Raw genomic sequence first — 24581 nt, forward strand, 5'->3', positions numbered from 1 at the left:
AAAACTATACATATTCTAAAAGTATATGCACAGTACATGAAATATAGCATCAATCAACTTATGTCCCATCTTCCTCCATACCATGCATAACACATACTCCTCTATTCTGTATAGGCGAATCAAGTGAACAGCTGATACATTTTGGCCTGCACTATTAAGGGAAACAAATTAAACACCCTAAACTATATATTTTCTGAAAGCATATACCCTCCAGAGGAGATATAACACCATTTAAGACATTTCCCATCTTCCTCCATGCCATGCACAATACATTGCCCTCTATTCTGTAAAGGCGAATCTAGTGTAAAGTGGATACATTTTGGCCTATACTGTCCAGGGAAAACAAATTAAACACCATAAACTATATATTTTCTATACGAATATACCCTCTAGATGAGATATAATACCAGTTAAGACATCTATCTTCCTCCATGCCTTGGACAATTTGTTTGTCAAATGTTGCAATTAGTTTTGGGTCACTATACATTAGCTATATATACATAATTACATTATGCCCTGTTTGCCCATGTTAACAAACAATTTAAAAAATCTTATAATACATTTTTTGTTTGTCTTGATGTAAGTAATCAACTCAGTAATTTTCATGGTGATATGTGAAGGTTAATTTTTTGTCCTCTATTTCCGTGAGAAAAATTCTGTATAGGTGCATGAATAGGGTATATTTAGGTCTTTTTCTAAACTTTCCCCTATTGATACAAAATCAGTTAAGTTTGCTTGTGTTGCAATTTGTTCAACCCTTTCTCCTAAAATGACTGGACTAATAGACCTCCATTCATTCTGCACTTATTCGTGAACGCCCTCATGTGGAACCAGAAAAGGAACTGCAACCAGTTCAGAAACCGGAAGTTTCCCGAGAGTGGCGGTTCTCCCCATAGACATAATATACAGCGTCTATGTATATTATGTCCCCTTATTAGACATTCTCTGACCAGACCAACACCATAGATATATGTATATATATCTATGACCAACCAACACTTGCACAAAAACAGAGAATGTCGAATAGACGCGCTCTGACAAAAATGACCTACTGGAGTCAAATTAGCCCGCGAAGGAAGTGACGGAAGTTCCGCCTATCCCTTTCCTTTAGCATTCAGTTACTTTATTGGTATACTAACAAGTCCCTCCCCGGCGTCCGTCCAATCAAAACTTTTGTGTCCTGTAAGAAATGTAGATTTTACATGCACCATGACAACAACCGGGGACATTAAGCATGCAGCGAGAAAAGAGCGTGAAAGCAAAAGAGATAATCGAAGGACTTATAAAGTTTCTCTCTGCTCTTGAGGTGGATTCTGTTCCATGTGCTGAAACTTTCAGACGGGCAAAATTCAACAAACACGATGTGGTAAGTTAAGTTAACCAGTTGTTGTACAGTACAGTACAGTGGCCTAATGTTACAGAAATGTATCAAGCGACACTAGCGTGTGCAGCACCTTTGAAAATCTCACAAATATGTCTACTAGGTAGTTCTAGCCAAAGTGTGTTTTGTCGTTGAAGTTTCAGTTAATCCAAGCCAGTCATCTGAAAGCAAATATTTGTATTGAATTGAAGCTAGGCCAATGTCACGTACGTGGTTTTCATAACAGAATATTCGCCTCACAGGTGCAGAATATGTGGGATTTGCTACGTAGCCTTCTAGTGAAAGCAGTTCGATTGGAGTGCAAATGTCAGCACTCAGATCCAGGTAAGTTTACCTGTCTGTGTTATTTCTGTCTTTATAAAAAAATAACTGAAAGCTAAGATGTGAATGTTTTGTAGGCAGACCATTGGAGCCAGAATTTAAAGTGACCATATATACAGCATAGCCTACTGTTACTTAATATCCATTCAGTGTGTCCCTCAGGCTTGCCTCTCTCAGGTGCACCTGGTGGGTCACGTTATTTATATGATGTTGTACTTTGAAGGAGCCCAGGCCTGGTTTGTGAGGAGCGCGCTGTGGCATTGTGGGTATGGTGCCTGTTGGGTGGTGGCCCCGCAGGCTGGCAGTTGCTGTGGAGACGCAGTGGGGAGCCGAGAGCTGCTTTTGGCCTTCGGCTGGATGCTGTCGTCCGGGAGCCTCCTGGAGTTCCTGCTGGGAGAGAGAGTGCTGCAGATGCAGCCTCTGGCATTGCCTCCTGCTCAGGTGAGACTGAGGCTGGCCTTGAGTTCCAGGTTGCCTGCATTGCAGTGGTTGGCACCACGCGCCATATTCATGGAGAATTCTAGAACAATGTGGAATAGAACCTAAGACTGGCTTTTTTTCTGTTCAGGAATAGCCTTCTGGGTAAACAAATCCTCTTTTATGTAGGTCTTCTTACCCATACATAATACATAAACCTGCAACATGTTTTTTTTCTCTGTGGTTTTCTCTGTGCAGTACTGTAACCAATACCAATAGCAATACCAAAGCCAATACCATTTAGCTTTTTTCCACTGGACTGGAACACCTGGAAATGATGGGTCAAACATCCTTAAATCAAGGACAATCCCATCCCTGAAACTTTACTAAATTGTGCCACCCACCATATAGCTTACCACATAGCATGCTGTGTGTTGATCAAAAATGAATACAGCAAAATATTGTTATTCCATAGTTGACCAGTTGATGGCAGCATTGATTTGCAGAGTATGATGTGGCTGACTGCACGTTCGGAAAATGTACAGAAAATGCATATTGGGCCTCAGGGTTTAGGACATTAATTAAGTGTATGTTCATGTTATGATACATCAGCAAAAATCAATCTGGGCCAAATTATCCTTTGAATTATTGGAAAATGCAACTATACATAATTGAAGTCTAAAAGTAGTCAGAACGGACATACACAGGATTAGATGGAAAGCAAGTGTGTGTGTGTGTGTGTGTGTGTGTGTGTGTGTGTGTGTGTGTGTGTGTGTGTGTGTGTGTGTGTGTGTGTGTGTGTGTGCACCTGCTTTTCAGGTGTGCATTCCTGGAGCTCCCCTGGTGGATTTGTGTGAGGGCGGCAAGGGCAAAGAGTGTGTCGGCAGAGGCACTGATGGAGATGGAGACCTGCGGCTTTTGCAGTGGGAGTACGGCAAGCTCCGGTACCACTGGAGAGCCCTCCTAGCAGCCCAGGAGGAAAGGGCCAAACTCATCCACAAGGCAAGTTTCCGGGCAAGTTTCCCAACTCTAATGCGATACCTTCCGTAGACATGCAGTACCTACATTTGCATATAGGCTCAGTTAATTAGCAAGAGCTCTCATGCAGGGCAGCTTAAAGTGCAGCGAAGTTATTTTTGCACACCTTGGGACACAGGACCTTTTAGCTGAGATACGTTACCAGGGGAAGTGGAGCCTGGATCTCCCATGAGAGGTGGAGGGGGGTTGGGGGGGTGGACGATAGTCCAAATCCCCCAGAGAAGAGATGCAAACCCAGGGCTACAGGAAATAGGGGGAAAACCCCCCAAAACGCTATCTGACTGCCATATAGCTAAATATTGGTAAATAGAGCCACACACACACAAACACACAAACACATTTGCCCAGAAGTCCACTCTCTATAATGACTTAAAGTGGATGTCTAGTGGATCTATCCATCCATTTTTTTGAGATTTAGATGAAATACATTTGCAAGGCGAGATGTAACACCTGAGCTGGATTTTCAGTTAAGCCTTTTTTAATGTAAGCCCTTTTTTTGAAGACGCATTTCTCATTTCGCATTTCTCATTTTTCCCCCACCTCACAGTTAAGCCCACCATTTTTTAACGCCACCTTTTGGGTATAGATTCAGTTGCCAGTATGTTATTTACACATTAAATTCCATGATTTATATGAATGCAAATGGAATGGATGGAAAAAGCCCATAGGGGTGCGTGCATAGCTTTACAACAGGGCTGTTCTGTAACTACAGTATGCGTTGAATGGAACTGATTAATCCTCCTTTGGCTTCAGCCAGCGAATCCAGTTCCAGAAAATTGTCATGCACGTCCTTTGTCTCCACCGGCAGCCTAGATATGTGAATTCTCGTGCTCGTGGTGGCCTAACTCCCACATACGCTGTTTGTCAGCCAGCAATCACCTACGGCCAATTAAAGTATGGAAAAGGAGAATTTACATGTGTGAATATATACACACAAACGAGCACATTGACAGAGTGTTGTATGTATGTGTGTGTGCATGTGAAAATCACTTATTTCCAGAATACATATTATTGCACAAAGAAGTGTGTGTGTGTGTGTGTGTGTGTGTGTGTGTGTGTGTGGGGGGAATCAGCACTTAGTTCAGTCCTTCTTGACAGTGGTGATTGGGCTTGATTGAGTGATAAGGCCGCCTCTGTGCGGAGGTTAATCTCACGCTGTCACTTGGGGCTGGCCCAGAGGTGCCGCGTCTGTCTCCACAGACGACTCTCTCTCTCTCTCTCTGACTGGCCCCTCTCCTCCTGGCCGCCCAAGTCAGCCTGAGTGATTTCACCACAGCCCCCCTCTCCACCGGGCCATCCATCACCGCCCGCTGATGAATATGACCGGTTAAAAGCGCAGGCCGCTGGACCGAAAGAACAGATGGAAGAAAAGAAGGAGACTGAGCAGGGGTGGGGGGGGGGGGGTGGTGTGGGGTGGGGTGGGGGGGGGGGGGGGTGGTGGTGTGGAGGGTGGTGTGGGGTGGGGTGGGGGGGGGGGAGGGTGGTGTGGGGTGGGGGTGGTGTTGGTGGTGAGGTAGGGACAGGACGCCTCCAGCAGTTGAATACACTTCAACTCGACCGCTGTGCAAAAACGGCAGGAAAACAAACAAAATGCATTCACCCAGTCTCCATATCCTCCAGTCCTCCAGCCTCTGGTTTGCAGACATCGTTTCAAACGGCATTTGGACATGCACATTACATGTGCCCTGGGGTATACTGTACATCCCCTACCAGCAGAATGATGCAGAGAAATGGTTGAAATGAATATCATTGGAGAGTTAGAAGGGTGGGGGGGGGGGTGTAGGAAATGGAATCAATTTAGTTGCAGCTGTTTTTCAAAGGTCCTGCAGGTATCTAGCATGTGGAGCTGAATAATGCATAAACTCTCTGGTCTCTCCACAGGTTCTCTCTGACATCGGCCCCCAGCCTGTCTCCCCGAGCCCCGAAGCGCTTGGCACCAGCGATGCTAGTCCGCTTAGCAAGGTGAGCGCCCAAAAACACTGCTTGTCAAACTGACAGGGTTTGTTCTCTCCCAATAGCGTACCTGCATTCCAGAGGCTGGGTGTCTCTGTTCTTTTTCATTTTCTGTTTTTGGCACCCCCCCCCCCCCCCCCCTTCCCTGTCACACACACCTTTATGCCCCCCCCGCCTTCCCTGTCTTCCCGTTTTTCAACTGTAACTGGCATTGAATGACAGGCAGCGTATCATGATTCTTTGAAGAGCAGACGGCTCGATGTTTGAAAGTCAGAGGCCTAGCGCTTCCTCGCTCTCATTCTCTCACTCTCTCTCTCTCTCTCTCTCTCTCTCTCTCTCTCATTCTCCCTTTCTCTCTTTTTACTTCTCTCTCTTCTCACCTTTGCACACGCTCTTCCCCATTCTCCTTTGCACTCCGAACGGGCCCTTTTGAGCAGAGTGTTTTTAACGCTCTGACCTGGCACAGAAAAGCAAGTGATGCGGCTCCTCTGTGTTATTCAGATTGGAGGCGAGGGGAGGCACAGAGGCCCATGATGAGCTGGGTGAGCGATGAGACGGGAGGTTATTTCTGTCCCTCATAGGCAGAGGAGAATGAGGCGAGATTGAAACTTGAGTGAGATAAAGAGCGAGAAAGAGAGAGAGAGAGACAGATAGATATATATATAGAGAGAGAGACAGAGAGAGAGAGAGAGACAGAGAGAGAGAGAGAGAGACAGAGAGAGACAGAGAGAGAGACAGAGAGAGAGTGATAAGGCAAAAAATGTTCACCAAAAAAGTAAGGGGAAAATATTTGCGTGTTTTTATTGATTTTAAAAAAGCTTTCGATTCAATCTGGCATGAAGGATTGTATTTCAAAATCCTACAAAGTGGTATAGGGGGTAAAATGTATAACATCATCAAATCAATTTATTTGGGCAATAAGTGTGTAGTACAAATTGGCAACAAAAGAACTGAATACTTCACTCAAGGGCGGGGGTGAGACAGGGTTGCAGCTTGAGTCCAACCTTGTTCAATATCTATATAAATGAGTTAGCGGTGTTATTGGAACAATCTGCAACACCTGGGCTCACCCTGTTGGACACGGAAGTCAAATCCCTGCTCTTTGCGGGATGACCTGGTGCTGCTGTCGGCCCACTGAACAGGGCCTACAGCAGCACCTAGACCTGTTAGAGCAGTACTGTCAGAACTGGGCCCTGACAGTCAATTTGGATAAATCTAAAGTTATGATCTTCCAGAAGCATCCCAGACCTCAGGGAACCAGACACCTCTTTACTTTAGGTAACACCGCCCTAGAGAATGTTACTTCTTATAACTACCTTGGCTTAAAAATTAACATACTCTGGAAACTTTGGTCTTGCAGTGAATGCACTAAAAGAAAAAAGCCACGACGAGCATTTTATGCAATAAAAAAAAAAAGAAATTTTCATCAAATAGATATACCAATTAAAATCTGGTCCAAAATATTTGACACAGTCATTTTGCCAATTGCACTTTATGGAAGTGAAATATGGGGTCCACTCAGTAACCGCGACTACTCTAGATGGGACAAACACCCAATAGAAGCCCTGCATGCTGAATTCTGTAGAAATTTGTTACATATCCAAAGAAAAGTACCCACAAATGCTAGCAGGGGCAGAATTAGGCCGATTTCCACTATTGATTAATATCCAAAAATCGATCACTAAAATTCTGGATTCATCTAAAATTAAGCCCTCAAAATTCACTACATTTTAAAGCACTTAAATCCCAAGAGCTCAGCCCTAAGACCAGTCCCCTATGTCAGTTGGTCTCGATTTAACTAACCCAATAACCCCTAACCCACAAATTGTCCAGACCAGCACTGCTTCCCAACCACCAATCAGAATCAACCAAATTAACAAGAACAACAAGAATTCTTATTTGGAACACTGGAAGAAAGAAACAAAATTACAACACAAACTTGAATGTTACATTGGCATACGAAAAGACTATCAATTGGTAGAGTATCTCCACACTGTCAGAGATACGAAGCAGAGGCAGATCCTCACCAAGTACAGGCTGAGTGACCACAGTCTAGCCATAGAGAAAGCCAGGCACAAGAAGTCATGGCTGCCCAAAGAGCAAAGGACATGTGGTCACTGTATGACAGGGGAGGTGGAGTCAGAGGTCCACTTTCTGCTACACTGTGACAAATATCGGTCCCAAAGAGACAAATATTTCACCATTTTGAACAACATCATTCCCAACTTCACAAAACTGGAGGAACAGAAAAAACTTGCTGTAGTTTTGGGTGAGGACACCAGCACATGCATACTGGCAGCCAGTTATGTGTCCTCACTCCATAACCTGAGAGAAGGCATTACTTAAGATAATCACCCCACTACCTCCACCCTTCAACATAACACTGCTCCCCAGCCCCAGTCTGTAACACCATGTCTCCTGCTTGTTTTGTTTTGTTTTGTCCTGTCTTGGTTTTCCTATGCACGTGTACAGACAATGGTCTTGCATGGTTGTGACGTGCTGTGTGTGTGTGTGTGTGTGTATATATGTGTGTGTGTGTGCGTGTGTGACGAAGTGTAACAATGTTTGTACATGTTTATATCATTTTGTATTTGTATTTTCTTTCATTATTATTATTCCTGTGAACGCTTTGGCAATGCATCATATGGTTTGTCGTGCCAATAAAGCATATTTGAATTGAATTGAATTGAGAGAGAGACAGAGAGAGATAGAGAGACAGACAGAGAGAGAGACAGAGACAGACAGAGAGAGAGACAGAGACAGCTAGATAGAGAGACAGAGAGAGACAGAGAGAGACAGAGAGAGAGAGAGAGAGAGAGAGAGTTTCTGCATGTCAGTTGGAGCTGAGCTGAGTTTTCCAAGCCTGTTCGGCACTGTCTTGGGAGTGCGCCGCCGCAGGAATGGGATGTGCAAACAGACAGACAGAGATAAATGCCTAGCTCACTCGCCTGGTGTGTCTAATAGGCTATATGCTCCAGGGGGAGCATATAGCCCCAGCCAACCCATCCCCATCCTCCCATGCTGCCCCTCAGCAGAGACGTGAGCCATCACACTGAGTGCCCCCCACCCCACCCCACCCCTGAACCCCCACCACCCTCGCTCCTCCTAGAGTACTGCTCCCCCTGAGGAGATGTGTCAGCCTCTGAACTGTTTGGTGTGTGTGTGTGTGTGTGTGTGTGTGTGTGTGTGTGTGTGTGTGTGTGTGCGTATATTTGGAGGGCTAGGGTAGGACAGGGGGTGGCAGGACAACTGCTGAGCCTGCACGGTAAACGGACCGGAAAAGCAAAACAAATAGGAGAGAAGGTGCGCTTACAAAGCCCAGCGGGGGCCCAGGGGCAGAGACACAAGTGCTGCGCACGCAGAGCCCAGCCGAGCAAGCGTGTCTACACACACACACACACACACACAGACAGTCAATGTGTCATGTATGAAGTGCTACACAACGCTCTAATACACAGGTGAATGATGCACACAGCAGCCTAGCATCGATAAGCAGACATGTAGGTAATCATTAGCTCTTTCCTCTTAAAAAAATAACTGAAGAATTTTTGTTTTGGGAACACAAATTGTTGGATTTTTTTAGACAGTTGTATAGAGCAAATGATACAAGATGAACAACCACAGTGGCCAGCAGGTGTATATAATTCAGAGGTGTGTATTTGTGCTATTGACTTGTTTTTGTCTGGGCATTTTTTGATGAAAAGATTAAATCCCTTTGCTTCATTTTGCTCGATTGAAATCCCTGTGCTTTATTTTTATTTGTCTGTCTGTCAGGAGTTGGAGAACACAAAACAAGTTAATCACCTGCTGGAGGCCTACTTACAGTGGAAGGTTCTGGAGCCTTTGTTCTGGCGTTGGATGGTACGTCTGAGTCTCCACGCTCATTTTCATTATTGTTGAGCCGTGCTCATTACTGAGAGCCTCTCGGATGGATAATTTGCCTACTTGGCATCCGTGCTAATAGGTTTCAATGATTTACAGGCTGATTGCGTTGGCAGTTGCTGGCAGTCACTCACAGGTTTGATGGCCTTTTCAGAAATGCGGCTGTCTGATGCAGTTCGCTGTCAGCAAAAAGGGATGCAGAGATGGGGGTTGTTGGGAGGCATGGGTATATCCGGAATGCTCCGTAATATGTGGAGAACGGAAGATTTTAAAGGTGTAAGATTCCAGACATATGCATATAACCTAGTTGGTAGTGTTTACAGTTGCTATTGATGTATTGACACACACACACACACACACACACACACACACACACACACACACACACACACAGTGAGGGAGAAAGACTTTCTCTTTAATCTCTCTCATTCTCAAACTCCCTCTGGCAGGGGTCCAGTTTGAGATGAAGTTGTAAGGCGGGGGGGGGGGGGGGGAGGCTACCGTGGGGTTTCTCTTTTATTTGGCAGCAGAAGCAATTCTCGCACCTCTAGGAGTCCCGATTAAATAATTGGGGAATGTTTGTGACGTTAGAAATGCTAGTTACTCTGATTTAAACAGCCACCTGGGGCTTTCTTTTGTTTTGTTTTGTACAAACAAATGCCAGACTCTACTGGACCCCCGAGAGACATTCCGTAAGCTTTCGGCGAAGACAGAATTGCTCAGCGAGTGAGTGAGCTCATCATTATGGTACTCCAGAGCACCACGGATGGCCAATCACGCCTGCCACTGGCCAAGCTCCCATCCAAACTAAGAGGCCATTTGTTTTCTAATTACACAAGAAAAGGAAGTGGCGCAAATAAAGCTGAATAAAAAATCTCCCATAGCGCTAATGTACTCTACAAATGGTGCTATTTCTGTCCCGATGTTTTTTTTCCCCTTTTGGATGACGCATGCAACAAGATCCGAGGTGGTCTCATCACACAGTATCGCAACCTCGCAGTGACGCATCTCTTCTGTCTGAAGAGCAAGGACAAACATGAAAGCATATGTGTAATATTGCTGTTAGAACTTCTAGTCAGGAGCTGATAACTCTGACAGTTGTGTGATACACCACTAGGAACCTTTGCTTTATTGATGGTCAGTGGGTCAAGCAATGTTGTTTGTACATGTTTTCACTAGTATTGGTTTTAGAAAAAATATCTGGAGAACTTAAATTGGTTACACTTTACTTGACAGTATTGACATAAGATTGACATGATACTGTCATGAACATGTCATAAACAAGTCCTAAATGTTTATGACATAACACTTCTGTTATTAAGTGACATTCGGTTTTTGTCATAACAAGTTAGAGTTAGGGTTAGGATTAGGGTTAGAGGTTAGGGTAAGGGTTCATGTGTCATGACAGTGTCATGTGTGCATTATGTCGATACTATCAAGTAACGTGTTACCCTTAAATAATTTGTGGGAAATTTGTTGCATTTATGAAATCAGTCATGTGAGTGTATGGCAACATTGCTGAAAATCTTGCCCCATACATCACCATACTGCTGGAATGAACATCTCACTTGCACAAGTTGCTTACCCTACCAAATAGAGTGTGCTGAATGAATGAAGATGTCCATTCAGTCTCCCAGGCTAGTCTGGACGGTGGTCCGTGGAACAGAGAGCACGGTTCCACTCAGCCGTGAGACGTCTCGGAGAATCGAGCAGAGTTGGCGGCTCTATGATGAGTGTTCTCCAGTCGAAGACTAGTGTAAGTGTCTGGCCCACACAGCGCGGCCGCCTGATGAAACTCGGGCAGGTCTAGACAGAGAGCGATCGATATCCTTCCCCTGGAACTGCAATTACACAGGTAGTCTGTCACAGATAGGCCTGCACGAGCTGCTGATTGCACACACAGTAGAGGACATAAAGTGATTAGTTTAATCTGTGTGTGTGTGGGTACACACACAGATTTTGTGACATCTACAGTATCTCATAAAAACGTGGGTCTCACGGCCAGCAGGAAAACTAACTTGCCTCGATGAGTTACCACGGGGCAGGACATCATTGACCCTAACAGTCCACCACTCGGCCAGAAACCTTTTTTCTGCAGCGCCTCTGTCTAATAAGCCCCTGAAGCTCCCCCTAGCCACTGCCAGAGGCAAGCCTAATCACCAACCACTCTGCCAAAAAGTGACCCTACTCACTGTGCAGTATCTGCCAAATAGTGATCTTACTCGCGGCCAAACATTACGCTACTTCCATTACACCAAATAGTGACTGCTAAATATTGATTCTTCTATACTGCATGTCCAAATTAATGAGTCTTGCAGAGGTCTTACTGCCAAATACATGACTAAATAGGGTCTGCAATATTACCGAATTATGATTAGAGGTATTAGCGATGATATAGGATGATGTTGCTGTAATGGGCTTGATTAACAAGGGTTGGAACAGATGGACAGGAACAGACAATGTTCCTAAAGTGGGCACTCCTGTGTTGTCCATTACATACGGTGATCATATTGGGTTTCAAACAAGAGGACAGACACAGGATGGACTGGGTTGGTGCAAGAGTTTCAGTCCTTTGTTTTCCCTGGTTTTACAAAATGGTCAGTTCTGTTTTTTGTCTCTCTCTCTCTCTCTCTCTCTCTCTCTCTCTCTCTCTCTCTCTCTCTCCAGTTTTGTGTTTAGCAGGGCAGTAGTCATGTGTTTCTAGATTTCTAGTTAACCTAGTTTATTTGAGATTTCGTTCTATTAGTTTGTCAGTGTACTGTATGTGTGCTCTTTATTATTGTTCCCAATGCAGAAACTGCTTGTAGAGCAAATACGGTAAGCATGGTTTGCTTATCAGTATGCATTCCTGTATACAGAAGAAGCCTTGAACGAGCTGCTTTAAGTTTTAACTATGTTGCTGCAGTACAATCCATTGACATTTGACAGTTCGGCAATATTAACATTCACAAATGTCAACTTAAATCGTGTGGAAACTGAAATCGTGTGTGTGTGTGTGTGTGTTCCTGTGCAGGAGAGTGTGATTGACAGCCAGTCAGCAGACCCTCGTGAGGAGGACACTGCACCAACGGCACGGGGGCCTCCGGGGCCCGCCCCCGCACAGGGCTGCTGCTCCAGCGGAGACTGGGTCAAGAGGACGCGGGAGCGTCTGGAATCGCTCCGGCTGCAGACGCAGATGTCCCTACGGGCCAGACGAGACGGGTCATCGTCCAGACGCGGCCTCACTGGGCAGGTAATTGAGGAGGTTCCTGGCTTTGATGTTGGCAGCGCTAGCAGTGTTGATTTCTGTGAGTACACTAGACACTAATTAGGAAGCGACTGGCAAGACCTCTTTATTTTTTGATGATGTGTATGGTGTGTCATACTGTCTTCGTTTTTTGTTGCCATTAGATGCATAATGTCAATAAAGTCATAAACGTGCACAGTCAGTTGCTGTTTTAATGACAGTTCAAAAAAGTTCTTTCAAAGGCAGATCAGACTGCCAACCTAATGAGGTCACTTTTCATTAGACTTTTCCAGACTTAATTAGACTACTTATTTTCTTCAGAGCCACAGGTAGTCTAGTGTTACTGCACTACCTCACTCTGCAGTCATTCTAGGCTCTGCACGACCGAAGTTGACAATTAAGAGCAGCTATTTTGATCTTCAGGTTATCCCATTTCCTGAAATGAGTTGAACAATGGGTTACCAAAAGTAAACAAAAGCTGTAATCTACTAATTCAGATATTCCTGAGGCATCACGGTTTGGGCAAATACACTGTCTGTGATATAGCTAAGTTTTACTAATTGGATTGGTTGCTAAAAAATGCCATTGGGTTTACTTCATTTGTCAAAGCAGTGGCCTATTGTAGACTACCTCTCAGATGTCTGTCTTTTTGATGAGAGCGCGTAGGTGTTGAAGGTCAGGAAAAAGGTTCCACTTAAGGTAGGTTGTACACAGCTCCTGGCCAGAGGGGATGATGAAAATGCAGTTAAAGATCATCAGTGGCACAGTCTGCTCCATCCTTGACTTCACTGAGACGAACAACATCGCACACAAGCAGACATGCCTGCCAGGCATGTCTCATTCCAAATGCTAACCACTCGCCGTAGTACTGCAGCAAAGTTGCAAAGCTTCAGAAAACTTCATGACATTTGGGAGCTTGTGTGGCAAGAAGTTACCGGAACCTCTTAAAAGTGGGCTTTATTCCCCTCTTTGAGTAAGAGACCTTTGCAACACCTGTGACGTCAACCGCTGGTATTCAGACTGCTTTCTTAAAAGGCTTTTGGGATTGAGCAAGCCCTTGTCACTGGAAGAGCCACAAACTGAGCAGGCCATCCAGTGAGGGACGATCAATAGTTGACTGAGGTGTTATTACAGAACTATTTTCTCTTGAGGCAATTCTACCACCGATCCTCATAGTCTTCAGATCGTTATTTCCTTTCAGAGGCCTAGGCTTACAAATTGGTGTGAACACACACACAGAGATAAAGATACAGACTCAAACAGACACAAACAGCCTGAAAATAAGTGGATGTTGCTTTATTTAGTCTAGTTTTTTTTTTTATGTGACCCACAAACAACAGTACTTTTCTGTTTTTTTTTTTTTCTTTCTTTCTTTAGAATGTACTTTCAAGCCATTTTCTCCCACTTAAACAGACACACAAACAAACGGGCTCTGTGCTTATATCTCCACCAGGGCAGACACAGCAGCACCAGCCCAGCCGCAGACTCCGACGCCAAACTCCTGGAAGATGACAGACAGGTCGCCACGAGGCTGCAAGGCTTCTCCACTGCTTTCACCCCGGCCTCCATAGACCACGGCTTCATCCCTTGCCTTCACGTCCAGGGCCGCACCGCACCACACCACCCGAAGCTTGAGCCCGGCAAACGCGCCCCTCATGGGGCAGAATCGCCAGGAAAGCTGCAGGCTTCCGAAGTGATCCAGGAGCTTAGGGCCAGGGAGGCCTTCCTCCTGGGAGAGCTGGAGGTGGCACGTTTGGCGCAGCGAGAGGTCCTGCAGGAGCAGGCCAGTAGACTGGAGGGAGTCATATTTATACCGCCTCCAAAACGATGCCACACCCCTCCTTAACCACAGCACAATATTCCCCAAAGTGACTGTGCCTATGTTTACGCATTCCATATTATGCAGTCTGAGCCATCCATGAATGTATGTTTTCAGTCGAACTGCTTAACATTAAAGCGTCTTTTGCTGCTTTGATTCAAGTGTGTTTGCGGTAAATGTACTGGGGTGCTTGCACAGCATACAAATGAGGGGCAACATTGCATCAATGTTTTTGCAATAGATTTTTTATTTTAGTCCCACTCAGGCACTTGTGAGAAAAACAACCAAATTCGCTGATCTAGGTCAGGCCTTCAGAATTCTTTTTTTTTTTTTTTTCTTCTTTCTCTCCCTAACAGACGGAAGACGAAAGTTTACTTGAAGTAGGCCGTCTGCCTGCGACTGCTATGAACTGCTCGTTTCCCACTGAGATTCGTCCTTCTCTTATTTCTCTGTGTTACATTCATGTTATGTCTTTTTTCTTCCTTCGAAAACTTGTGCTAAACATGGGTTAGTCCTATTTGCCAAACCAGCTACATTTCACACTTGGAGCCATTGAGTCGAAACATTGAGTCCAACCCAAGAACTCTCGCTCTACTACGCCTTGGCAAGACTTGTGAGAGCGTGCCGGATTAATCCAGATTAAAGGAAGTCATTTTCTGCTGTGTTTTTTTTAATTTTTTTATTTTTTTTTATTTGCTGGGATTTGGAGGGGCGACGTGTTAATATAGGCAGGATTAGAACGAAGGATGTGTTCAATATCGGAGCTCTGTGGAGCGTGCGTGGCGGCTTTAACAGGATTTTCCGCTCATTACCTCCGGGGGGATACTTCACTCTGTTTACTGCTCCCGGAGCCACAGCACTTTCGTGAAACGCCCACGATGCCCTTGTCTGCCACATTCGGCCGTGTGTGTGTGTGTGTGTGTGCATGTGTGATGGTGATGTCACTACCAGGGCACACCCAGCTAGAACATGGGGACTTTTCTGACCCCTGCAAGGATATGGGGACATTTGTGACCCCAGATAGAGTGTAGGGACATCATTCCTGACCCCTGAATGCAGAGCAGTTTCAGGGTCAGGAAGCTCTAACTACTCTGGTATGATCAGACACACACATTAATGAAAAGTAATGGCCTGTGTCATAACTAATATATCTACTGTATATCTACTATAGGAGACAATGGATAATGCGGTAAAATCATGTCTTTGCGAAAACAGCCTTAGGAGACCCCCCTGCAACACACACAGACACCCTTGTCCTTATCTCTTTCCTTTGACTGGCTGTGTGTTCTTATTTTACCCAGTCCACGCAGTCGACCTTTAAAGCTAGCCGTGTGGACAAACACGCCGCGCCAAAGGTCATGCAGTGTTTGCGTGGGAGATGGGTGGAGGTGGAGGTGGCCGCTGTGTTTCGTCCACTCAGACGAACTCACTGTGGGCTCAGCACCGGGGCCACACGCAGAAGGTCCTCATGCATATTTCCATGATTTATTGATGGGGCAGCGGAGGGAGGAAAAGGAAGGGAGAGGAAGGAAGTGTGTGTGTGTGTGTGTTTCAGTGAGTGGGTAGCTGTAGATGTGAGGGTGGGGTGGGGGGGGGGGGGTAAGGAGGAAAAATGTCAGGGTTGGAGGTGGAGAGCTGCCACTGCAGGTAGCGAGCAGCACCTCACCCTTCCGGAATGATCCAAATGATCTAGAGCAGCACCGTCAGTCAACACTGTCAGATTGCTCTCAGACTGCTCTCCCCCCACTTAGACTGCTAAGCATCTGCGGTGCAGAGAGACTTGAGTGCCAAGCTTACAGTCAGCCTGAGCGGTGCGCTCCTAATGAAGATAGACCCCGTCAGCCCACAACTCTAATTGGCCTGTCTGTCAGGGCCCAACTGTATTTAAAATGACTAGGTATGAGTGTAACAATTAACCAAGGGTGCTATTATAATGCCCTTCTAATGCAAGGACATACTACATATTGCTGAATCTAAACACAGTCAGAAACATATGTCCTCAGGAGCCCTCAGTTTATGCTAGTGTACATAGTAGTTAATGATTAATACATGACAAATTGTCTTGTAAATTGGCTAATTCATGGAAACTAAAATATCTGTAAAGCCCAGTGATCACTCAGAAATGTTGACCAGCTACATTAAACCTGTCATTCACTGTTGAACTGACAAAACTGACAAAAGCTTTCAGTGTTCAAGGCCACATAAGTTTCACATTCTGAGTTTAGGGCGTCTGAGAGCAAAGATAGAAATCTGTTATTTGTGAGCCAAAGTTGTTTATCAAGTTTTACCATTGTGGTTTACCTGTAGGAAAATATTTGAAATTACTGATGCTTCATGGTCCATTGCAGAGGCAAACTCATTATTCAGTTGCTTTCATTCTCACTGTAGCTGTAATGTTGAATGCACACACCTAAATTACCCTGTGGCAAATAGACAGTGGCAGATATACCGCTCTCTCTCTCTCTCTCTCTCTCTCTCTCTCTCTCTCTCTCTCTCTCTCTCTCTCTCTCTCTCGTGTATATGCACATATGCATACACACTCCCTCCTCCTGGTCCTGACTGGGATTGAATAGGCTTTGTGTGAATTTACAATTGGAGTCATGTACATTGTACAGACTCCCAGAAGAGTGTGACAGCCCCCCCTGAGAATGGATTTTCCCCCTCATAATCAGAACAATGGGAGTTTTATGTTAGACTCAGTACCACATGCCAAGGCACATGCATGCCAGGGTTTCTGCTTGCTTTTTCTGTCTCATCTGGTTTGTGGAAATAATTTGTTTTACAAATTTGAAAATTATTGGTGTGATGCAAATACAATGCTGCCCATAGTTACAATGTATAATTAGTTTATCAAAAGAATGACAGCATCCTCAATGGGCAATGGGCAATGGACTGTGACTGCCAAGAGAAAAATGCACACTAACATCAACTAATATTTGTAGTCAGGGTCAGGGACCATGTCGACCTCAGGCCACTTTGTCAAGTAGTCCATGGCCACCAAGAGATAACAATTCTTCTGCTCGGCGACTGGAAATGGGGCCAGCACATTTCCTGGCCACCCACGTCATCGGTTCCCCCACAGCATCCTGCCGCAGTGGAGTGTGAGAGGCTGAGCACCATGGGCCTACAGGCAGGAAGGCAGCTGCACAATCTGCTGTTCACCGGAGCTGACAGAGCTGCCTGATTCGTAAGGTGAAGCCGGGCCCCTTGGAGTGGAGCGTTTTAGTGTCAGGGTCCAAGTCTGAGATGGCTGTCCAGGGGCGATCACTGACCCACGTCCACCCAGGCCTGGACACAGACACGGACAAGAACAGGGTCTTGAGACTGGTCTTGACACTGTTAATAGGAATCGTTGATCATGCAGTCCAGACTCAGACTGGTGGATGCTGAAGACTGGTGCTCACTCCTATTGAGAATGGCTGGCAATGTGCCAGCTTGGTCGGATGAGACAAATCATTGTGTAGCTAGTTTCTTCTAGCTCTTGGGACAGTGTCGGCACTTCTCGGCCTCACATGGCTAACAGGATAGGGCATCTACATTGCCGTGAAAGCAGCCAGTGGCGGATTAGGGGATCTTCTTCATGTTGGCAGACACTTTCAGTAACATTTTGAACCAAGTCAGTGACGAAAGCAAGCAGTTTATTTTGACGTGTCTCCCTCCATCTGCTTCCATCGTATCATGTTTTATCTGTTGCTGGTCTTAGTATTCTAAATATTAACTATTCTAATACAGGACCATTTTTGTTTATGTCCCAAGTGAACATTTGATTCCAAAATTGTCTAAAAATAGGGGCAATGCTGAAAAATTCCAGTGATCTCCTTTAACATAAGCACAAAGGCAAACAGAACCGGACTAGTAAGGTGAACTAGTCTACTAACCTATTTACTACTAGCATTTCCCATCACATTATATGGAACCAACCCAGACACCCAAGGATGTCTCTAATGGATTCTGTCCTTGAATTCTGATTCTGTCCTTCTGTCTTTGAAATACTGTAGAACAATTTAAAGTCATTTTAAGGTAATGACCATCATTGGCCTGACAATAAAAATTAAATAGTCAAGTCAATTTGCCCCCTCCTGAAGATATGGTGAAGACAAGCGTCACAGAGTGAAAAGTGATTGGATAAAATCTGTTTTCTCTTGGGCTGTCTGGAAACGGTTGGGTTTTGTGACTTGAATTAATCAATAATTCAATAAGTTCAGTAATAATTGGTTTATTTTCTTTGGTTAAAACAAACATTATGCTTAAGGATATGTTTTATGTTTTGGGTCAGCATCATATCAGAAATTTGTACCTGCAATGTTTAGTTTTGAAAACACAGATCTGCCTTTGTTCAGAGGAAGGCATGTTTATGGCACAATAGTAAGCCAAGCCAAGCCATCTATGTAAACTCTATGACTGTAAGGTGTGTGTGTGTGTGCATGTGTGCGTGTGTGTAAGAGAGAGAGAGATCTTACTTGGCACAGTTTGTGTTAGTGTGTGTGTGTGTGTGTGTGTGTGTCTTTGTCTTTGTGAGTATGTGTCACAGGCAGGCCATTGTGAAACATCTCTTTAATTGGGAGTGTGCCACCACCGTGCCAGCGACAGGTAGAAAAGACGGATGAAGTGGGACCCCACTCGCCCCCCTGGGAGATCACTGCTTGTTTGGCGTGTGAGAAGTATCAGCCTAATTAATGTGGGCAGCCCTGGTGTTTCTTTCTCCCTCCCTCCCTCCCTCTCTCTCTCTCTCTCCCTCCCTCTCTTTCTCTGTCTCTCTCTCTCTCTCTGTGTCTGTGAAAGAGAGAGACGCACAAAGAGAAGCAGGCGTGTGCTGGTGTGCTGACACTTCATACTCTCTAAGTTGAGGAGGAGGAGGAGGAGGAGGAGGAGGAGGGGGTGGGTGTGAGGAAGAGGGGGCGTCTCCACTCATTGGAGGCAGAGCAATTCCTCTCCACAGCGGAGCGGAGATCGCGTGGGGAATAAAGACCTCACTGTGAGGTGTCAGAAACGTTCCCTCTCATCGGCAACGGAAAAGAAAGAAGAGGGGGGTCTATTAGAATAATTTGGCTTCTGTCTGCACTGAAATATACATTAAGTTGGAAAAGTGAGAGGATGGGTGGAAGAGAATATTACCAGTGCTGGGTGTTGGCTGTGTTGTGTGGCAGTCACACAAGGCATAATCACCAACACTGCTTAATTACATAACAAACCACCACATATGCTTTGTGAAACAACATGCAGAAGCTTTGCATGTTTGATTTGAGACTATAGTACCATCTGTTTCTTCTTTCAGATTCTTTATGAAGAATCTTTGTGACTTAAAATAGCCACACACAATATGCAACTCGGTGACATTCATATAGCAGTTTCCAAGACACCCAAAGCATCTTACAGTGAAGGGGAACCTCGCTAACTACCACCGATGTGTAGCGGCCCACCTGGGTGATGCATGGCAGCCATTATGCACCAGGACACCACACCACACACCAGCTTTACGTGGAGAGTGAGGGAATGAATGAATCAGCCAATTACTCTGGGGATGATTACGAGGCCAAGTTGAATGGGCCAGTCTTGGCGTTTAGCCAGGACACCAGGGAATTCCCTTTTGTGATAAGTACCATGGGGTCTTTAATGACCACAGTGAGCCAGGCCCCTAGTTTAATATCTCAGAAGGACATCATCTCCTACTGAACAGTGAATTTGATTTTTGGCCAGAGGGAAGATTGCCACCTACTAGCTGCCCACTTCCAACAGCAAGCAACTTTGTTTTCCCAGTAGGCCTCCCATCCAAGTTCTAGCCAAGCCCACACCTGCTTAGCTTCAGTAATTCAGCAGAGGCAGGGCATCCATTGGTCTGACACATTCATTGTCAGTGGTGCATTACAAAGTAGAGTTTGCAGCTTTGAAATAGTGTAAAAAATATGGACATAATAAACCTCTAATTGGAGCAAAACATCAGTGTTTAAACAGAGAACAGCAGAGTTGAACCAGGGTGAGATTAATAATTTTACTGGCTAAATGCCTCCATGCATACTCAGTAATTGTCAACTTTCTATCATAATTAAAAGTGGCAAATCCCTTGGGGAAATAAGAAAGAAGAGATAGCGCTTTGCCAACGAAGGGGTGTTTGACTTCTGTGTTTTGTGCTTGGGGAGATTAAAGCAAGCTGAATGTATTAGACGCAGAGAGTGTGCAGAAGGACCTGGATATGCCCCCAGTCATAGACATGAGAGATTGGAGAGCTCAGCGAAGTTCAAACAGCAACCTAGTTACCCGCTGTGCATGACATTCACCAGACTGCAGGGCTTATGCTGGCGGTGGCACTCGGCAGTCATGGCTCTCTCTCTCTCTCTCTCTCTCTCTCTCTCTTTTTGTCTTTTTTTCTTCTTTCTCTATCTATCCTTGAAATCCTCATACTCTCTCAAAGCGTTGTTTTTGCCGAGTCAGCCAGTGTATCAAGATGTTATGCTGTTTTGTGTGTGTGTGTGTGTTTGCGTGTGTGTGTGTGTGTGTGTTTGCCCTTACCTGCATGCCCTCTGTAGTTCTGCATGGGGTGGCCTCTCTCCTCTCCTGCCACTCTTGCTCCTTCTCCATGTGCACTCCTCCTCTCCTCTCTTTCATCCCTCTCTTCTTAGCTGCTTTCAAAGGGGGCCACTGCAGCCTCAGATGAAAGCCTGGCGGGAGAGAGGGAGAGAGGGATAAGAGAGAGAGAGGTGAGGTATTGGAATGGCCCAGGCAGAGGCAGTGTGTATGGACCCTTTCAACAAGGTAAACAAAAACAATGCTTGAACGTTCTATTTGGGCCCCAATCTACTTCCTCTGCATTAAGATAACATATGGAATGTTAAAACGGAAGCCTTGTGGGGCCAACTATGATGCTGATAATGGAACTCTCTTGAAAGGGTCCATAATTGGTCAGGCAGCAGAGCAAGGGCCTTGTTTTGGCGAGGAGGAGGCTGCAGCGCCCAGGCAGAAAAGAAAATGGCTCTGGACAGTGCTACTGCAAATTTGGACTCGCGTCTCATTTTAGAGTAATTATCCAGTCCGTTCACCAGAGACTCAACTCCAGCTGGCCTCAGAGGACTAAGCAAGAGGAAGAGAGAGAGACGAGAGGGGGGGGGGAGGAGAGGATGAGTGTGTGAACAAGAGAGAGGAATGACGATGACTGAGAGAAAGAGGAAAGAGAGTTGCCTGCTTCAAGGGGAGGAATATGATGTGAACTGAAGGTCAGGTTATCAACAATAGGAGGCAGAAGGAAAGAGAGGAAGAGGAGGAGGAGGGGAGACATGGAGTGTGCGATGTTAGGGCAAAGGCAAAACAAAAGATGTTAACTGAAGGTCAGCGTGAACAATAAGAGTTGCGCAGCACAGAAACGAAATTGATGATGAAATGGCATCCGACACCTCTAACCGGCCTGAATGAGAAAGAATAGGGTGGATGGGGCAACAGGGAAGCTGAGTGTGTAGACCGAAGGACAGGCATATCCATCTCTCTCTCTCTCTCATTCTTTCTCTCATTCTTTCAGTCTATCCCACTCTCTCTTTCTCAGTCTCTTTCTCATGCATTCTCAGGGTCTCTGACTGTCTCTCTCTCCTTCCCTTTTCCTCTCTCTCTTTCTGTCTCTCATTCTCAGTGTCTCTCTCACTCCCTCCTTCCCTCTCTACCTCCCTCTCTCTCTCTCTCTCTCTCTCTCTCTGCTCATGTAAAGACATTAGTGCTCCATGTGTGGAGGGTGCAGGCCTATGTTCATGGCCCGAAGAAGAGAGCGACTCCACTGAGCTTTAAATCAATAGCTATCAGGGGTGGCAGGGGATTTATGACCTGTTATTGATCCGATCGGTGTAGCAGCTCACGCCACCATCACAACACAGGCCAGAGCAGTCAAACTGCCTGGATCTGGGGGCACAGGGGGGCTAACTGGCAGACCAAAGCAACAGAGTACCTGAGTATGAGTCATGACTGAGAACAATGGATGTGGGCAAAGGATGTAATTCTAGACTACTCCAGAGTGACATGGGTACACTATCGTGGGTACACTATATATATATATATATATATATATATATATAATATATATATATACATATATATATATATATAGAATATATAACTATATATATATATAGTTCTAGACATTACAAAGTATCTGTCATATAATTCGGTCTAACACATTAACATAGAATTAGTTCCAAAAAATTAGTCTCAAAAATCACTGAAATGCAAATGGCATAGGAGTTGAAATGGGCCTACGGGTCACTGAGCTGAAGACTCACAGATATTTGGATATCGCCCAAGTTTATAGATACCTGTCTAAGTGAGGTGACGTAAGGTTCGCATAAACAACCGACCTCTGGCGACATTTTAAAGACCGGCGGCACCAGAGTGCTCCTCCTGGCGTAAACGAGCTATAGTCTCCCATGCTTGCCTGTTCACTTCTCGCCAGTCATGCAGGCTGTCAGTGCGGGAACTACTCACAAGATTTATGGCGCCAGCTCCCCAAGTGCATGTGTACGAGTTGGAAAATCCATTCTCATTTCTTTTCGTAAGTATCGTGGGAGAGAAAAAAAAACTGGTTGTTTTGCTCAAGGGAGAACAAGGATCACTGAGTGACTCGCAAAGCAAATTGTGTATGTGTGGTTTTGTATTTTTGTGTGTGTGTGTGTTTGTGTGTGTGTATGCTTGCGTGTGTAATTGTTTGCTTATCTGTCTGCATGCGTGAGCTGTATTGCTACAGCAGTGACCTTTTCCAAGCTGTGCTGAAAGAGAGATAGCGAGGAGATGGACATATGTGTGTGTGTGTGTGTGTGTGTGTGTGTGACAGAGAGAGAGAGACAGATCTTACTTGGCACAGTGCATGTCCCCTCTCTCTCTCTCTTTGTCTCTATCTTTCTATCTCTCTCTCTCTCCCTCCTCCTCTCCTGTTTGTGCCCATCCTGTGGCATCCTGGGTAAATGTCATGTGACAGCAGTGGATGGCCAGTCAGTTTGGCTTGGAGATAAATGCCCAGGGCAAATGGAGCGGGCCTGCTGGTCAGAGCGGACCTACGCAGGTGAAATGGAATGTGAGGAAAGTGGCAAACTCTGTGTGTGTGTGTGTGGTGCTAGTGGTCATGGGAGACACTCGCACTCACACTCACACACTTTCTCTTCCTTAGTCAATATTCATTTTCTCCTTCCCAGTGTTTCCATATTTCACTCCTTTGTCCCTGTTGCACTCCATGTCCACTCTATTCCTCCTCTGTCTGATTTGGACCTCTCAGGCCACCATCTCCCCTCCTTTGCACTCACTCTCGTCCTCTCTGATATTTGTCAGCGTTAGTCATTTGTTTTTCTTGCTCATCATCCCCAGCAACCCCTTCCCATATACCCCCTCTCCCTACTAATGGTGTCATTTCTGATTTATTTGTAGACAGGTGTGCACATACAAAATATGTTGTAACAGTTGCCAGACAAAACATGTCAGAGAGAGAAGCCAGAAACGTTGCCTTTTAAGAATAAATGGTAACACTTTACGGTAAGGGTACATGAATTATCATGAATTCCTACATTAATTAATTCATGATTTATGCATTACTTCATTCCTTTATATGTTATGAATCATCAGGAATTTACATGAGTTCATAGTCTCTCATTAATGACCTCATGCATGAACAACACACTAAAGCATTAGGTACGGTGGGTCCATCATTATGATTTCTTAAGCATGATACATGACATGTATATCAGGTTAATTACTCATGAGTTCATCATGTTTGTGGCCCCTCAACTAAAGTGTGAACAATGGCATGTGTTTAGAGAACTGCACAAGTTCAAGTCAAGTCAAGTCGGCTTTTATTGTCAATTTCTTTACATGCACTGGTCATACAAAGAATTGAAATTTCGTTTCTTACTTTCCCATGCAGACATAGACATGCTTTAAATACAGACATAGACATACTATAGACATAACCATAGACAATAAACATTAAATTAAAGTGCAAGACTGAAATATAGAACATGTATGTATCAAAATAGAAATATAGGACATATATAAAAAAAAAATAGAGGTAGTTGTGTTGTATATTTATATAGTCTTAACAGTTACATGAAGTTTAAACTTGTGCTTGTGTGACCTGTATATTTACATTGATATGCAGTATGCAGTAATTTCAAGTATATCAGGCTTGATGTGAAGCAGCAACACGTTAGGGGCTCAGCAGTCACAGTGCAGTTCCACAGGGCGGTGTTGGGGGAGGGGGTTAGGGTAGACAGGATCCTAGTTTCCTAGGTTCCTGGCTGGCTGGTGGGTGGGGGGGGGGCTGTCAGTGATGGGAGAGTGGGTAGAGTGTTCAGCATCCTGATTGCTTGGTGGATGAAGCTACTTGCCAGTCTGGTGGTGCGGGAGCGGAGGCAGGAGGCTGAACAGTTTGTGTGCAGGGTGGGTTGTATCCTTGACAATCATTAGTGCTTTGCGGGTGAGGCGGGTGGTGTACATGTCCTGCAGGGAGGGGAGTGGTGCTCCAATGATCCTCTTAGCTGTGTTAACAGTGCGCTGGAGGGTCTTCCTGTTCTGATCTGTGCAGC

General features: G+C 45.1%; 1 protein-coding gene across 1 annotated transcript; it reads left to right on the forward strand.

Annotated features, from left to right (window-relative positions):
- Window positions 1–1164: 1164 nt before the first annotated feature.
- tedc1 (tubulin epsilon and delta complex 1) lies at window positions 1165–14193 on the forward strand. The gene is made up of 8 exons (XM_048227904.1): window positions 1165–1366; window positions 1624–1705; window positions 1926–2143; window positions 2939–3121; window positions 5039–5119; window positions 8885–8971; window positions 12006–12224; window positions 13672–14193. Exons 1-8 carry the CDS (start codon window positions 1235–1237, stop codon window positions 14062–14064), a joined length of 1395 nt encoding a protein of 464 aa, XP_048083861.1. The 5' UTR covers window positions 1165–1234; the 3' UTR covers window positions 14065–14193.
- Window positions 14194–24581: the final 10388 nt, after the last annotated feature.

This window comes from Alosa alosa, chromosome 19 (assembly GCF_017589495.1).
Source record: "Alosa alosa isolate M-15738 ecotype Scorff River chromosome 19, AALO_Geno_1.1, whole genome shotgun sequence".
NCBI classification, from domain to species: domain Eukaryota; kingdom Metazoa; phylum Chordata; class Actinopteri; order Clupeiformes; family Clupeidae; genus Alosa; species Alosa alosa.